Raw genomic sequence first — 16573 nt, 5'->3', positions numbered from 1 at the left:
CTCTATAAGACACTAAACTGCTGTAAGGAACAGGAAATGGTGTTGTAAAGAATGTTATGTAAAAGAAACACATTAATAAAATTAATGTACTTCTAAGTAAACTCTAAAAGAGTGTTGTTATGCAGATCTGTGTTTGGTGTCTGTTGGGTGAGGTTTGGTTTGGTTTTGGCTACTTTGATGCTTTTAATAATGCCCAGCACTGGAGTTATTCATATCTTGCTGATATTCCATAACTTGGGGCATTTTTAGAAACATCTCACCAATCCGTACAACCTTCTCTACTGGTCTCAATGAGTTAGTTAAAATGTAGGAAATTATCTTCATTGACCTTGGAATCTTTGTAAACCATCCCTCCTTTACTGTTGTTTGTTAAATGGTGGAGTCCATTTCACAGCCACTAATAGTATGAAGAATGGGGATACTTCCAAAAGGAATTTGTTGCACACTATTTATTGAAACCAATTTCAGTTCAATCTCACACCCTGTCAGGCTTTATGAGGTGCGCATTATTCCCTGGTCAAGAAAATTTAATGGGTATCATAAAACAAGTCTTCCCCTGTTACTGTGACAGTGCTTCGTAGGAGCAGTTTTCTTTAAGCCACATCACAGTACTACTAAACCCTGTAGTAACTACTGTTTCCATTCCTCTTCCTGTCATACTGTCACTCAGGAGTTAGATGAATATTGTTTTGATCAAACAGGGACACTCAAACTTTTATTGAAATTAATCTCAACTGATGTTTTTGTGAGGCTCCTATACTGTTCTGCTTGTTTTGTACTGTGGACAGCACAACAACCATTAAAAAACTGTGATACTATTTTGGTCGTAATGTCTGAGTACATAAGCTAAGTATTGTTAACAAGTACAGAAATCTTGATACCCAAATTCCATTTGTTGTGGAGAAGGAAGAAGCCTCCATCTACTGCATGGTGAATCTGTTTGGCAGATTAAACCTATTTACTGGTCTGACCGGACCTTTGCCCCCAGCAACGTTGGTGCATGTGCATGAGTTGCAGAACTGTTCTCTGGAAAAGCAACATACGGAGATTTCTTCCCTCACTCTACATCTACATCTACATCTACATGACTACTCTGCAATTCACATTTAAGTGCTTGGCAGAGGGTTCATCGAACCACAATCATACTATCTCTCTACCATTCCACTCCCGAACAGCGCGCGGGGAAAACGAACACCTAAAGTTTTCTGTTCGAGCTCAGATTTCTCTTACTTTATTTTGATGATCATTCCTACCTATGTAGGTTGAGCTCAACAAAATATTTTCGCATTCGGAAGAAAAAGTTGGTGACTGAAATTTCGTAAATAGATCTCTCCACCTATTTACTGGTCTGACCGGACCTTTGCCCCCAGCAACGTTGGTGCATGTTCATGAGTTGCAGAACTGTTCTCTGGAAAAGCAACATACGGAGATTACTTCCCTCACTCTACATCTACATTTACATCTACATGATTACTCTGCAATTCACACTTAAGTGCTTGGCAGAGGGTTCATCGAACCACAATCATACTATCTCTCTACCATTCCACTCCCGAACAGCGCGCGGGAAAAACGAACACCTAAAGTTTTCTGTTCGAGCTCAGATTTCTCTTATTTTATTTTGATGATCATTCCTACCTATGTAGGTTGAGCTCAACAAAATATTTTCGCATTCAGAAGAAAAAGTTGGTAACTGAAATTTCGTAAATAGATCTCTCCACGACGAAACACGTCTTTGCTTTAATGACTTCCATCCCAATCATATCTGCGTATTATATCTGCCACACTCTCTCCACTATTACATGATAATACAAAACGAGCTACCCTTTTTTTGCACCCTTTCGATGTCCTCTGTGAATCCCACCTGGTAAGGATCCCACACCGCGCAGCAATATTCCAACAGAGGACGAACGAGTGTAGTGTAAGCTGTCTCTTTAGTGGACTTGTTACATCTTCTAAGTGTCCTGTCAATGAAACGCAACCTTTGGCTCCCCTTCCCCACAATATTATCTATGTGGTCTTTCCAACTGAAGTTGTTTGTAATTTTAACACCCAGGTACTTAGTTGAATTGACAGCCTTGAGAATTGTACTATTTATCGAGTAATCGAATTCCAACATATTTCTTTTGGAACTCATGTGGATCACCTCACACTTTTCGTTATTTAGCGTCAACTGCCAGCTGTCACACCATACAGCAATCTCTTCTAAATCGCTTTGCAACTGATACTGGTCTTCAGATGACCTTACTAGACAGTAAATTACAGCATCATCTGCGAACAACTTAAGAGAACTGCTCAGATTGCCACCCAGGTCATTTATAGAGATCAGGAACAGCAGAGGTCCCAGGACGCTTCCCTGGGGAACACCTGATATCACTTCAGTTTTACTCGATGATTTGCCGTCTATTACTACGAACTGCGACCTTCCTGACAGAAAATCACGAATCCAGTCACAAAACTGAGGCGATACCCATATGCCCACAGCTTGATTAGAAGTTGCTTGTGAGGAACTGTGTCAAAAGCTTTCCGGAAACCTAGAAATACGGAATCAACTTGAGATCCCCTGTCAATAGCGGCCATTACTTCGTGCGAATAAAGAGCTAGCTGAGTTGCACATGAACGATGTTTTCTGAAACCATGCTGATTATGTATCAATAGATCGTTCCCTTTGAGGTGATTCATAATGTTTGAATACAGTATATGCTCCAAAACCCTACTGCAAACCGACATCAATGATATAGGTCTGTAGTTCGATGGATTACTCCTACTACCCTTCTTAAACACTGGTGCGACCTGCGCAATTTTCCAATCTGCAGGTTCAGATCTATCGATGAGCGAGCGGTTGTATATGATTGCTAAGTAGGGAGCTATTGTATCAGCATAATCTGAAAGGAACCTAGTCGGTATACAATGTGGACCTGAAGACTTGCCCGTATCAAGCGATTTGAGTTGTTTCGCAACCCCTAAGGCAGGGCTTCCCAACCTTTTCAGCTGGTGGAACCCATCTTCAGACAAAAATCCAAGGCGGACCCCTAGTCTGTTCTGCTTTGGATTTCCCCTTCATTAAGAAAATCCAAAGGGATGGATATAATTCATATTGTGTGAGCTGTGCAACTTCTTCATCACTCTGTTTTGTAATGGTTGTTCTTTGAAAAATGGTCAGAGGATCTACTGTAATTGTTTCATAGTTAGCTTTTTGTATTGTTTATAGTAAACAAACACATCATCACACTCTCCTTAGACTGTGTTATGTCACTACAGTTACAACCAATATAACTTTGCATGGTTCTGGCACAAAATTCTAGCAGTCAATGGTATTTATTTTTGAGTTCCCTGTCAAAAGAGAGGTAAATGAATTCATTTTTCAGAAAAGATGTGTTATCATTGAGCCACTCATTTAACAAACTGCAAATACGTATGCACTTTATAAACTGAAAATAGCTCCAGTAAATAAATAGGAGCCCAGTGAAGTTCTTTTGTCTACTCACATGAGAGAACCTAAAGGGTAATGCTGGAGAGCTACAGTCTGTTTGTAAACTGAACAGTGAGCAGCATTTATGTTGAGGGAAGCGATCTCCCTTGGAAGAGGACTGAAACTGCTGTACAGAATGAATAAAAATCAATTTCCCCTCCAGCAGTATAGAGCACTGAGCAGGGATCTATGTAGATTGTCCACATGCATTTTTTTGGATTAGTATTACTAGTAACTTGTATCTGTAATTTGTGTAATGTTAATGCATTTTGCGGAAAATAAACACTCCCTGCAGAAAGGGTGCTACAAACACAAATGTTTAACAGGATTACATTCTCTTCAGACAATTCCATTGCACACACAATTTATTCAGTACTTGTATAATACACTGACTAGGCTGTTGTCATGGGAAAAACTGATTCAGTGGCATACCTGTTGCATAAACCATTGCACCTTATGGCTACTGAGCACACGACTCAGCATAGCTTCATCACGCTCCATCTGCAGTAATGTACACAGCTTGGTAGGATTTGATTCACACAGTGCCTCTAGAACGCTGTCCACCATTCGCTCCAGATATTCCTCTGGCCGCCCGCAGCAACCGTTGACTGAACATACCTGAAATTGTCATCATCACACAAGTTGCCTGTGTCACTCTGTCTGTAATAGAAAAACTGTTCTCCTCCTAATCACTCTTTGTTAACCCAAGGCATTATAATGTGGTGAAATAGAAACAGTAGCAATGGCTTACATGTTTTTAAATGGTAACTATTCAACAAGGAATGTAATAGATAGAAATTGCAGGATGAGCTGTGGCTGGCTCGTGTTATGCTTTGCATTAAACCTTGGTTGCTATCTGTGATTAATTTCCCACTGTTATTGCAATTATGCTGTTATCCTCTCTCTCCGCGAGTGGCAGCAGCAGTGTGTATCAATATTCACACCATTGTACTATCTTAGGCATCGAGCTTATAGTTTCCGGCTGGGCCATGTGTGGGCAGTTGGTCGGTTGGCGTGGAGCAGCAAGGAAGTCTCTGTGGCACATATCTGGCTGGGGCCACTGGCGGGGTCCATGCGCAGTCGGAGTGCGAGGGGCTGTTCCCATTGCTATGAGGTCCACGGCTCATTGATCTCAGACACAAAAGTTGAGTCTTTACTTAATCTACCAGTCAGCCTCAACTCTTCACCATGTGTTGTTTTAATTTTGTTGTGGGCTGTTGGGATATTTCCGTGAGCAACAACGTGTGCTTTCAAGTTGGTGAGATTCTAGCTGCCCTCCTGTGGAGTTTAACTTAACTTTATTATTTTGGAATGAAGTGCACCTGTGGAATCTTATGCCTTGTGACCATTAACATTCTGGTTACCTGCCCTGGCCATTGACGTGAATTCAGGCACTGTATTTTCCTTATCGTTTTCTGGCTCTCCAGCATGGCGTGTAGTTTGAGAGCTGAATGTGTAATTTGTTGTGGGTGCCGATACCTTCTCCGTTATTCCATTGAACTCCCTGTTGTGTGCTGGTCAGGTGGAGTGGAAGTTCTCCTGTCGCTTGCTCCAATGACTGTCTGTTGGTTGGGTTGCCATTGGATTGTGAATTGTTGGGCCGACTGCCTGTCTCACCTAAGCGAGCGTTAGTGTTTGAATTGCACACCGACCCTTGGGAACTTCTGAGCAACGTTTGATGTGCTGCCTTTTCTTATTTGTCCTTGTTGTTTGTTTATGTATGGCTTCTAGCCAATTTTAAATTAAAGTTGCTTTGCCATTAAGGCATGAGATTGTTTGGGTCTTCAGCCTGACTTAAAGAAATTTTAGGATAAGGCCTTCTGCCTTTTAAAATTCAAATTCTTGTTTTGAGCCATAAGTTATTGGCCTTCAGCCAATTTTAAATGAAAGTTGTTTTGCCCTTAAGATATGAGATTGCTTGGGCCTTCAGCCTAATTTAGATAAATGTTTTAAGATGAGGCCTTCTGCCTTTTAAAATTCAAATTCTTGTTTTTGAGTCTTAAGTGATTGGCCTTCAGCCGGTTTTAAATTAAAGTAGTTTTGCTCTTGAGGTGTGAGATTGAATGTCACATTTATCTGGGAATTAAGTTCTAAAATTAATGTTTGGCTTGCTCTGTTTTTAATGATTTCTTTACTCTTGTAATGTTTGTCCCATGAATAAAGTAGCACGTTCAAGTGCAACTTACAGCCACTCAGTTTGGCCCCTTTCCACACATGAAACTATCTGTCCTGTCCTGTGGGTATAGCAGGGGATCTCAGAGGGAAGCTAAGATGAAATCACTGAATGAAAAATGTGGAGAAATCTAAAAAAGACTGTGAGAAGGACTGACACAGCATATAGGAAAGCCAAAACAACCTTTGGTGGAATTAAAAGGAAGGAAGTAACATTAAGAGAGCAACCAGAATTCCATTATTAAATGCAGAGGAGAGAGCAGATAGGTGGAAAGACTACATTGAATTCCCCTGTGAGGCAGAAGATTTGTCTGATATGATTGAAGAAGAAACATGATGGAATTTAGAAGAGATATGGGATCCAGAGTTTAAGAGAGCTTTGGAGGACTCAAGATCAGATAAGGCAGATGGGACCAATAATATTCCATCAGGATTTATAAAATCTTTAGGGGAAGTGGCGACAAAATGACTATTCATGTTGGTGTGTTGACTTTCTGAGTCTGGAAATATAGCATCTGACTTTCCAAAAAATATCATCCACACAATAACAAAGAATCCAAGAACTGACAAGTGCGAGAATTATCACACAATCAGCATAACAGCTCATGCAACCAAGTTGCTGACATGATTAATATACACAAGAATGGAAAAGAAAATTGATCTGTTAGTTGAACATCACTTTGGCTTTAGGAAGAGTAAAGGCATCAGAGAGACAATTCTGATGTTGCAGCTGATAATGGAAGCAAGACCAAAGAAAAATAAAGACACATTCATAGAATTTGCCAACCTAGAAAAGGCGTTCAACAGTGTAAAGTGGTTCAAGATGTTCGAAATTCTGAGAAAAGTAGAGGTGAGCTATAGGGAGAGACAGGTAATATACAATATGTACAAAAACCAAGAGGGAATAATAATCCTTGGATAAAAAGGATGTACAACATGGATATAGTCTTTCGCCCATACTGTTCTATCTGTACATCGAAGAATCAATTATGGAAATGAAAGAAACGTTCAGAAGTGGAATTAAAATTCAAGATGAAAGGGTAACAATGATATGATTCACCAGTGGCATTATGTGATCTGCTGAATGGAATGGACAGTCTAATGAGTACAGAATATGGATTTAGAGTAAATCAAAGAAAGCCAAAGTAATGAGAAGTGTCAGAAAAAAGATCAGTGAGAAACTTAACATCAGGATTGATGGTCATGAAGTAGATGAAGTTAAGGAATTCTGCTACCTAGACAGCAAAATAACCAATGACAGAAAGAACAAGTAGGTTATCAAAAGTAGAATAGCACTGGGATAAAGGGCATTCCTGGCCACGAGAAGTCTACTACTATCTAACATAAACCTTAATTTGAGGAAGAAATTTTTGAGAATATATGTTTGTAGCACAGCATTGTACGGTAGTGAAACACGGACTGGGGAAAACCTGAACAGAAAAGAATTGAAGCATTTGAAATGTGGTGCTACAGATGAATGCTGAAAATTAGGTAGACTGATAAGGTAGGAAATGAGGAGGTTGTGCACAGAATTGGAGAGGAAAGGAATATGTGGAAAACACTGGCAAGGACAAGGGACAGGATGATATGACATCTGTTAAGACATGAGGGACTAACTTCTATGGTACTAGAGGGAGCTATAGAGGGCAAAAACTGTAGAGGAACACTGATATTGGAATACATCCAGCAGATAATTGAGGACATAGGTTGCAAGTGCTAATCTAGTCTGAGATGAAGAAATTGGCACAGGAGACAAATTTGTGGTGGGCTGCATCATACCAGTCAGAAGACTGATGCCCCGTCCTCTCCCCCTCAAAAAAAGGTACTCATTCTAGTACAGAGTGCAATAGATAATAACTCATACTTTCAAGGAGCTTAAGAAGAGAATATGATCACAATCAACAAGCTTTTTGAGTACCCACTGCTTCCAACTGCAAGCAGACAAAAAAGGCTATTAAAACCTCCTCTCAGCTGGAGACACCAAGGTTCATCAAAGTTGCATTTCAGACTGATGTAAGAGGGGATATAGCAAATGATTTCACTGTATTGGACAACTTCAAGCTAACTAGTACCAGAGTCTACCTGAATTCAAAAGTGATAATTTACTTCTGCAATGGGATGAAGCCAATCATTTGATATGTATGCAAAGTTCCATGATTATTACTTTGTCAGTGCTGAAGAAGGAGGAGGAAGATGTTTACACAGTCCATGGAATTTCAATGAGCTGACACCAGTCATTGTAACAGATAGCTCAAAACAACAAGATAATTAAATCTGGTCCTATAGATGTTGTTGTTGGTGGTGGTGGTGGTGTTGTTGTTGTTGTCTTCAGTCCTGAGACTGGTTTGATGCAGCTCTCCATGCTACTCTATCCTGTGCAAGTTTCTTCATCTCCCAGTACCTACTGCAACCTACATCCTTCTGAATCTGCTTAGTGTATTCATATCTTGGTCTCCCTCTACGATTTTTACCCTTCACGCTGCCCTCCAATGCTAAATTTGTGATCCCTTGATGCCTCTGACAGAATTACAATGTCATCGGTGAACCTCAAAGTTTTTACTTCCTCTCCATGAATTTTAATACCTACTCCAAACTTTTCTTTTGTTTCCTTTATTGCTTGCTCAATATACAGATTGAATAACATCGGGGAGAGGCTACAACCCTGTCTCACTCCTTTCCCAACCACTGCTTCCCTTTTATGCCCCTCGACTCTGATGACTGTCATCTTGTTTCTGTACAAATTGTAAATATCCTTTCGCTCCCTGTATTTTATCCCTGCCACCTTCAGAATTTGAAAGAGAGTATTCCAGTCAACATTGTCGAAAGCTTTCTCTAAGTCTACAAATGCTAGAAGCGTAGGTTTGCCTTTTCTTAATCTTTCTTCTAAGATAAGTCGTAGGGTCAGTATTGCCTCACATGTTCCACCATTTCCACGGAATCCAAAGTGATCTTCCCCGAGGTCGGCTTCTAGCAGTTTTTCCATTCGTCTGCGAAGAATACGCATTAGTATTTTGCATCCATGACTTATTAAACTGATAGTTTGGTAATTTTCACATCTGTCTACACCTGCTTTCTTTGGGATTGGAATTATTATATTCTTCTTTAAGTATGAGGGTATTTCGCCTGTCTCGTACATCTTGCTCACCAGCTGGTAGAGTTTTGTTATGACTGGCTCTCCCAAGGCCGTCAGTAGTTCTAATGGAATGTTGTCTACTCCGGGGGCCTTGTTTCGACTCAGGTCTTTCAGTGCTCTGTCAAACTCTTCACGCAGTATCTTATCTCCCATTTCGTCTTCATCTACATCCTCTTCCATTTCCATAATATTGTCCTCAAGTACATCGCCCTTGTATAAACCTTCTATATACTCCTTCAACCTTTCTGCCTTCCCTTCTTTGCTTAGAACTGGGTTACTGTCTGAGCTCTTGATACTCATACACGTTGTTCTTTTCTCTCCAAAGGTTTCTTTAATTTTCCTGTAGGCAGTATCTATCTTACCCCTAGTGAGATAAGCTTCTACATCCTTACATTTGTCCTCTAGCCATTCCTACTTAGCCATTTGGCACTTCCTTTCGATCTCATTTTTGAAACGTTTGTATTCCTTTTTGCCTGCTTCATTTACTGCATTTTTATGTTTTCTCCTTTCATCAATTAAATTCAATATTTCTTCTGTTACCCAAGGATTTCTAGCAGCCCTCCTCTTTTTACTTAGTTTATCCTCTGCTGCCTTCACTACTTCATCCCTCAGAGCTACCCATTATTCTTCTACTGTGTTTCTTTCCCCCATTCCTGTCAATTGTTCCCTTATACTCTCCTTGAAACTCTGTACAACCCCTGGTTCGTTCAGCTTATCCAGATCCCATGTCCTCAAATTCCCTCCTTTTTGCAGTTTCTTCAGTTTTAATCTACAGGTCATAACCAATAGATTGTGGTCAGAGTCCACATCTGCCCCTAGATGTATGAATTGAATTTGAATCTTCGGCAAATTTCCCGGAACACACTGCAGTGTATGCTCTAGTGCTAAATGAACGTGTGATTAACTACTCCCCGCACACCGGTGTTATGCAATGAGCTGTATAAATGCACATGTGCTGCAGCATACCCAGAGCATTCCCCAAAGGTATCTCAAAGTGTGAACATCATTGCTCATGCTCAGGTTTTCTCTGATGATGAGCGCATACAGTTCATATCTAAAGATGTTGCATTCGTGGCATACACAGAAGATGCTGAAATAACAGAGACATACTCAGTAAACATTGCATCACAGAAGTCTTTCAAGGATGTGAAGTGTGCTAAAACATGGAAGACTGCAAAGTGGTTAACACATGTCTACCATGGAATTCACTGGGATGAACCTGGCATATCCTGTAAAATATGGTGACATCACTTTGATTATTTGACGACATGGATACCATCATTTACATGAAGGGGAAGAAGAAGATCTCGTGGATGCATCAAATCTTCAAGTTTGTTGTTATTCAAGACATTGAATTCCATGGGTGCCCTGCTCTCTATTGATTCAAGAAGAAGATATGTGGAATTAGTGTTGCTGTGTCTGTTTATGAAAATGAAGAATTAATTTTAACGTGGATGAGAAATAAATGAATTTTTGCCTCATAATATGTGTGTATTTTTTTTACTGGTTTCACTTCGATCCATGTAGTTGAACCCAGATACTGCATCTGTATTTTTCCTAAAGCACTGGCAATATAATTTTAGATGTGTTTGCTATATGTGTTAGGAAGCACACATGAACATGCACTGCCTGCTCCCATAACCCAATATGGGCACCACAATAGGCAAAGTCCCATACCACTATTTCAAGTATTTGGTTTTTCTCCATCTTAAACGTCACCTCCCTCAAGCTTCAAACTAATACCTGGCACCAACTTTATACAAAATAACAACAGATGTATGGTAACAATTAATTTATTTTTATTCAGGCATAAATATTAACAATAGAATACTGTTTTACATTCAAAAATCTTGTTTTTACAATACACAAATCAATACTGCTTTCAAATTCGCAGTTCTTATTACCGTTTAGATTTTTTCTAGACACATATTCACAGTTCTTGGTTTTAAAGATAGTAGTACTGGCAGAAATTTTTTGTTGCTTTATGTTGCAGTACGGATTGCATATTCCTACATCACTACCAGTACTGGGTGAAAATTTGTACATTACATTGCAGCACTGATTACAGCTACTGCAGAGATACAGTTTCTCATACACCAATATTGTTGCTACTACTGTTACTAGTAAAATTCCACCCAAACAGAAGACTTAATTTATACATTGCAATGAGTGGCTCTAAACGTTTTCCACCTCAAGCAGCTAAAAAATTTAGTAATAAGTTAAATGGAGGTGCTCCAAAATGTACTAAAACGCATGTCGCACACCCTTCGTCCGCCTCTGGGTGGCCCCATCTCTTGTCCTATATGCATACATATTGGATCTTAGACCCATGAACTCCACAATCAGCAGTCCATTTGACTCATTTTTCGTTAAGTCAATAACCTCCTTATTCTGAGGAACAATACTGTAAAGGATTACTGGTTGTGTACCCAGATGTGTCAAATTCAGTACTGTGACACCTCGTTATTTCACATCGATCACAGTTCTTCACCCAATAGATGAAGCTATCTTTTTCCATATAAAGTAACTTTGGTTCCAAGAAATGACTTTTAGCAAATGCGTAGTGGAACTTGTACATGTGGAGCTTGGAAATGTCCAGTATACCTGTCCCCATATACACTCCTGGAAATTGAAATAAGAACACCGTGAATTCATTGTCCCAGGAAGGGGAAACTTTATTGACACATTCCTGCAGTCAGATACATCACATGATCACACTGACAGAACCACAGGCACATAGACACAGGCAACAGAGCATGCACAATGTCGGCACTAGTACAGTGTATATCCACCTTTCGCAGCAATGCATGCTGCTATTCTCCCATGGAGATGATCGTAGAGATGCTGGATGTAGTCCTGTGGAATGGCTTGCCATGCCATTTCCACCTGGCGCCTCAGTTGGATCAGCGTTCGTGCTGGACGTGCAGACCGCGTGAGATGACGCTTCATCCAGTCCCAAACATGCTCAATGGGGGACAGATCCGGAGATCTTGCTGGCCAGGGTAGTTGACTTACACCTTTTACAGCACGTTGGGTGGCACGGGATACATGCGGACGTGCATTGTCCTGTTGGAATAGCAAGTTCCCTTGCCGGTCTAGGAATGGTAGAACGATGGGTTCGATGACGGTTTGGATGTACCGTGCACTATTCAGTGTCCCGTCGACGATCACCAGAGGTGTACGGCCAGTGTAGGAGATCGCTCCCCACACCATGATGCTGGGTGTTGGCCCTGTGTGCCTCGGTCGTATGCAGTCCTGATTGTGGCGCTCACCTGCACGGCGCCAAACACGCATACGACCATCATTGGCACCAAGGCAGAAGCGACTCTCATCGCTGAAGACGACACGTCTCCATTCGTCCCTCCATTCACGCCTGTCACGACACCACTGGAGGCGGGCTGCACGATGTTGGGGCGTGAGCGGAAGATGGCCTAACGGTGTGCGGGACCGTAGCCCAGCTTCATGGAGACGGTTGCCAATGGTCCTCGCCGATACCCCAGGAGCAACAGTGTCCCTAATTTGCTGGGAAGTGGCGGTGCGGTCCCCTACGGCACTACGTAGGATCCTATGGTCTTGGTGTGCATCCGTGCATCGCTGCGGTCCGGTCCCAGCTCGACGGGCACGTGCACCTTCCGCCGACCAATGGCGACAACATCGATGTACTGTGGAGACCTCACGCCCCACGTTTTGAGCAATTCAGCGGTACGTCCACCCGGCCTCCCGCATGCCCACTGTACGCCCTCGCTCAAAGTCCATCAACTGCACATACGGTTCACGTCCACACTGTCGCGGCATGCTACCAGTGTTAAAGACTGTGATGGAGCTCTGTGTGCCATGGCAAACTGGCTGACATTGACTGCGGCGGTGCACAAATGCTGCGCAGCTAGCGCCATTTGACGGCCAACACCGCAGTTCCTGGTGTGTCCGCTGTGCCATTCATGTGATCATTGCTTGTACAGCCCTCTCGCAGTATCCGGAGCAAGTATGGTGGGTCTGACACACCGGTGTCAATGTGTTCTTTTTTCCATTTCCAGGAGTGTTGGTTTTGTAAGCTCTACTGAAACCTTCGACATCTCCTTGGGAATGAAATTCTCATTGAAAATAGTGACCCACTTGAAATTGATTCTGGTGATGCAGTTTCTTATGTCATAATTCCCCTCCCATTTGGTCCTAATTAAAATATCACATTCGCTTCTTACATTCTGCATGGATTCACTGAAAATGGAATTATTCCATAACTAATAAAATCTTTTTCAAAATTACAACTCAACCCTGCCCTCTTTTTAGTATTTAATTCAACATACTCCTTTAACCAGGGGGACTGATTGAACGAGATAGCCCAGGTGATTGTACCTAAGCTGAGACACTGTTAGAGATTATGATAATTAATTCTATACCTCTGCTTGTGGCCAACAGTTGTCATCAGTTTAGGGACAGTGCTTCCTCATGGAACTTGTTGCTCTTGACATAAAGGCAACTTGCTTGTCATTTCTTGCACATTAACAGGGTATATGAGGTCTACCTCCACCACATGTGTCCACCACACACCATACATCAGAACCACTACCGGACCCATTATTTTTCCACCTAACTCCTCTAATTCATGTTTGAGCATCCATTGAAACCCACCAACTGGCAGTGGCTGCATCATGGCGTCCCCGTATAAGTTATTCACATCCAAGTATAGAATATAACTTTAATCAAGGAATGTGTTGAACCCCACACACTTACACGGGTTATTTGCCTTGGCTTGTCTATGGATACACTAGCAATGTCCCCCATGAATCCCATGCTCAAAGAAAAGAAAAGTATCAGCATCGGTCAATAGTTTGATGTTGTGCCTCATTTTCTTGAGAATTGTGTCCCAAGCCAACCCAGGTACTGTATAATAAAAGGCAGGGTCCAGAGAGTACAAGGCCGTGCATACACTCCAGAACTTTTTAAAAACATTTGCAAGCAATCACATGTCGGTGTCCATATATAATCTTGCGTGTTCACCCCAACTGGCAATGTTGAATTCCCACCAGACAGTCACGGCATACTCATAATCTGCACTAGTCATGACGTCGCTTGTGAGAATACTGGTAAATGCAGATATGTCAGGCAGCCTGCCAAGTTTCACCTCACTATCCAGATACTCATAAGGGAAAAGTCCTTTCCTATTCACTAGTTGAAACTTTTCCTCTTTGGAGTATGCAGATCTGATGATGTGCGTATCCTTCTGAGGTAGAGTTCAACAAGTTTTTGGAGTGAAATCTGCATTAACGTAGAGTCAAGGAAGTAGAGCATAATGTCCAATTTGTTTAAACAGTATACAATATTCCATAAACTATATCCCCACAAATTGTTTAAATATTCCAACTACGGCTCTCACAGTATTTTGTGTGCAATTGTATTTGGAGTAGTTTTGTGACATGTGTTCAAGTTGTGAAGCGAATTGTTTAATTAATGTTTCCTGTGGCACATCTTCTAAAGCAACATCCACGGAGATTTGTGACGCCTTCAGTATAAGTATGTGACAATATTCTGTACAATGCTTAAACACCAGATTTAATAACTCCTGAAGCAGTTCATGTTCAACTACAAGGGGAATGTGGGGTATTTCCCACAAGTGTGCCGCAAAAAGTGTGTGTCAGAGATGAAGGATGAGGTATTTTCTGCAAAAAGTGTTTGATATGTGTCACAAAGAAAGATTTGGGTATTTCCCACGAAAATGTGTGAAGCATCCCAGGGAGCAAGGCAGCAGCATGGCTACTGGTCTGCTGTCGGCTCCACGTTGCATGATCGGCATGTCACAAAGAAGGAAAGTGCGCCATGGAGGAGGAAGGCTGAAGTATTTCAAGCGTGAGAGGAGGTGCTTAATGCTTCCCCGCAGCTGCTGCATCTCAGGCCCTGGCCAGTACCACAAGCCCAGCGCATGGATCCTTCCATCGGCTGCAGCTCCTGTGGATGGAGCACAAGTGATCTGTGAAAGTGTAATTACATGGCTCCTTTCACCATCAGAATTTAAAAAAAGTACTGCAATTGTTTAACATCATCTAAATTGTTTCAACATCAGCATCAGTTTCGAGGTGTATTGCGATTTCAGAAATAAACAATATTCTTTAAACAAAGTCTTATGCATGCTATAGTATCCTACTGTCATGACGTGCTCCCATGCCAGCAGCTCGACTCAAACTGAGCGAATTTACCACCATTTTTTCCAGGCTCACATCTTGGATTACATCGTGGGAGGGGGAGGGGAGGTGTGGAGATTTCCCTGAGAGGTCTCATGTGCCAGTTGGGGAAAACCCATGACATCATCAGTGGTAGGCGGTAATTAATTGATCGATTAATTAATTTTCATAATTAATTTGATATCAAAAGTGGACCAGAACTGGCTTTGCCACACTACTACCCCTTAGAAAATTTTTCAGATATATATAGCACATTCCATGAGAGTGTAATTACATGATTCTTTTGCTATTGGCATTAAAGAAAGTACTGCAATTATTTAACACCGTCTACATTGTTTAAACATCAGCATCAACTTTGAGGTATCCATCTTGGAATATGTCATGAGAAGGGATAGGGTAGGAGAGGGGAAGAGGTTGGGAGTTCCCTGAGGCGACGTATGCACCGGTGGGAGACAAGGGTTACAACAGTCACTGCCTTTAGGCATGTGGCATGTTCAGCGTTCACGTATCACTACTGGGGAAACAGCCATTCTCTTACATCTACACAGGAAAATGTATATTCAAATACAGAGTTATGTAAACAGGCAGAATACGGCACTCCTGTCAACAACACCTATGTAAGACAACAAGTGTTTGGTGCAGTTGTTAGACTGATAACTGCTGCTACAGTGGTAGGTTGTCAAGATTTAAGTGGGTATGAACTTGGTGTTATAGTTGACATGATGGGACACAGCTTCTCGAAGGTAGTGATAAAATGGGGATTTTCCCATATGACTATTTCATGAGTGGACTATGAATATCAGGAATCTAGTAAAACATCAAATCTCTGACATTGCTGCAGCTGGAAAAAGATCCTGCAAGAATGGGACCAATGACAACTGAAGAGAATCATTCAACATGATGGAAGCGCAACCTTTCCACAAATTGCTGGGAATTTCAATGCAGGGCATCTACATGTGTCAATATGCGAGCAACTCAACGAAACATCATCGATATGGGCTTTCGGAGCCAAAGGCCCACTCGTGTACCCTTGATGACAGCATGGCACAAGGCTTTTACACCTTGCCTGGGCCTGTCAACACCTACATTGGACTGTTGATGACTGGAAACATGCCATCTAGTCAAACAAGTCGCATTTCAAACTATATTGAGCAGATGGACATGTTCGGGTATGGAGACAACCTCATGAAGCCAGGGACCCTGCATGTCAGCAGCAGACTCTTTATGCTAGTGGAGGCTCTGTAATGGTGTGGGGTGTGTGCAGTTGGGATGATATGGGACCCCTGATACATCTAGAAATGACTCTGTCAGGTGACATGTACGTAAGCATCCTGTCTGATCACCTTCATCCATTCATGTCCATTGTGCATTCCGACGGACTTGGACAATTCCAGCAGAACAATGCGACACCCCACACGTCCAGAATTGCTACAGAGTTGCTCCAGGAACACTTTTCTGAGTTTAAACACTTACGCTGGCCACCGAGCTCCCCTGACATGAACATTATTGAGCATATCTGAGATGCCATGCATCTTGCTGTTCAGAAGAGATCTTCACCCCTTTGTACTCTTATGGGTTTATGGTCATTCTCTCCAACACTACCTCAGGCATTAGTCATCTCCA

The 16573-nt window shown here is 41.8% G+C and overlaps 1 protein-coding gene across 2 annotated transcripts in view; it reads right to left on the bottom strand.

Moving 5' to 3' along the window:
* LOC126354635 (uncharacterized) overlaps positions 1-16573 on the bottom strand; it is a 146345-nt gene that overhangs the window by 70008 nt on the left and 59764 nt on the right. For both annotated transcript variants that reach the window (XM_050004836.1, XM_050005625.1), the window contains exon 5: positions 3902-4087. In XM_050004836.1, the coding sequence (XP_049860793.1) occupies positions 3902-4087 (186 nt within the window). The remainder of the gene's footprint in view (positions 1-3901; positions 4088-16573) is intronic.

Source organism: Schistocerca gregaria, chromosome 1 (assembly GCF_023897955.1).
Source record: "Schistocerca gregaria isolate iqSchGreg1 chromosome 1, iqSchGreg1.2, whole genome shotgun sequence".
In the NCBI taxonomy this organism is placed as follows: domain Eukaryota; kingdom Metazoa; phylum Arthropoda; class Insecta; order Orthoptera; family Acrididae; genus Schistocerca; species Schistocerca gregaria.
This window is presented reverse-complemented; position numbering and strand designations above follow the sequence as displayed.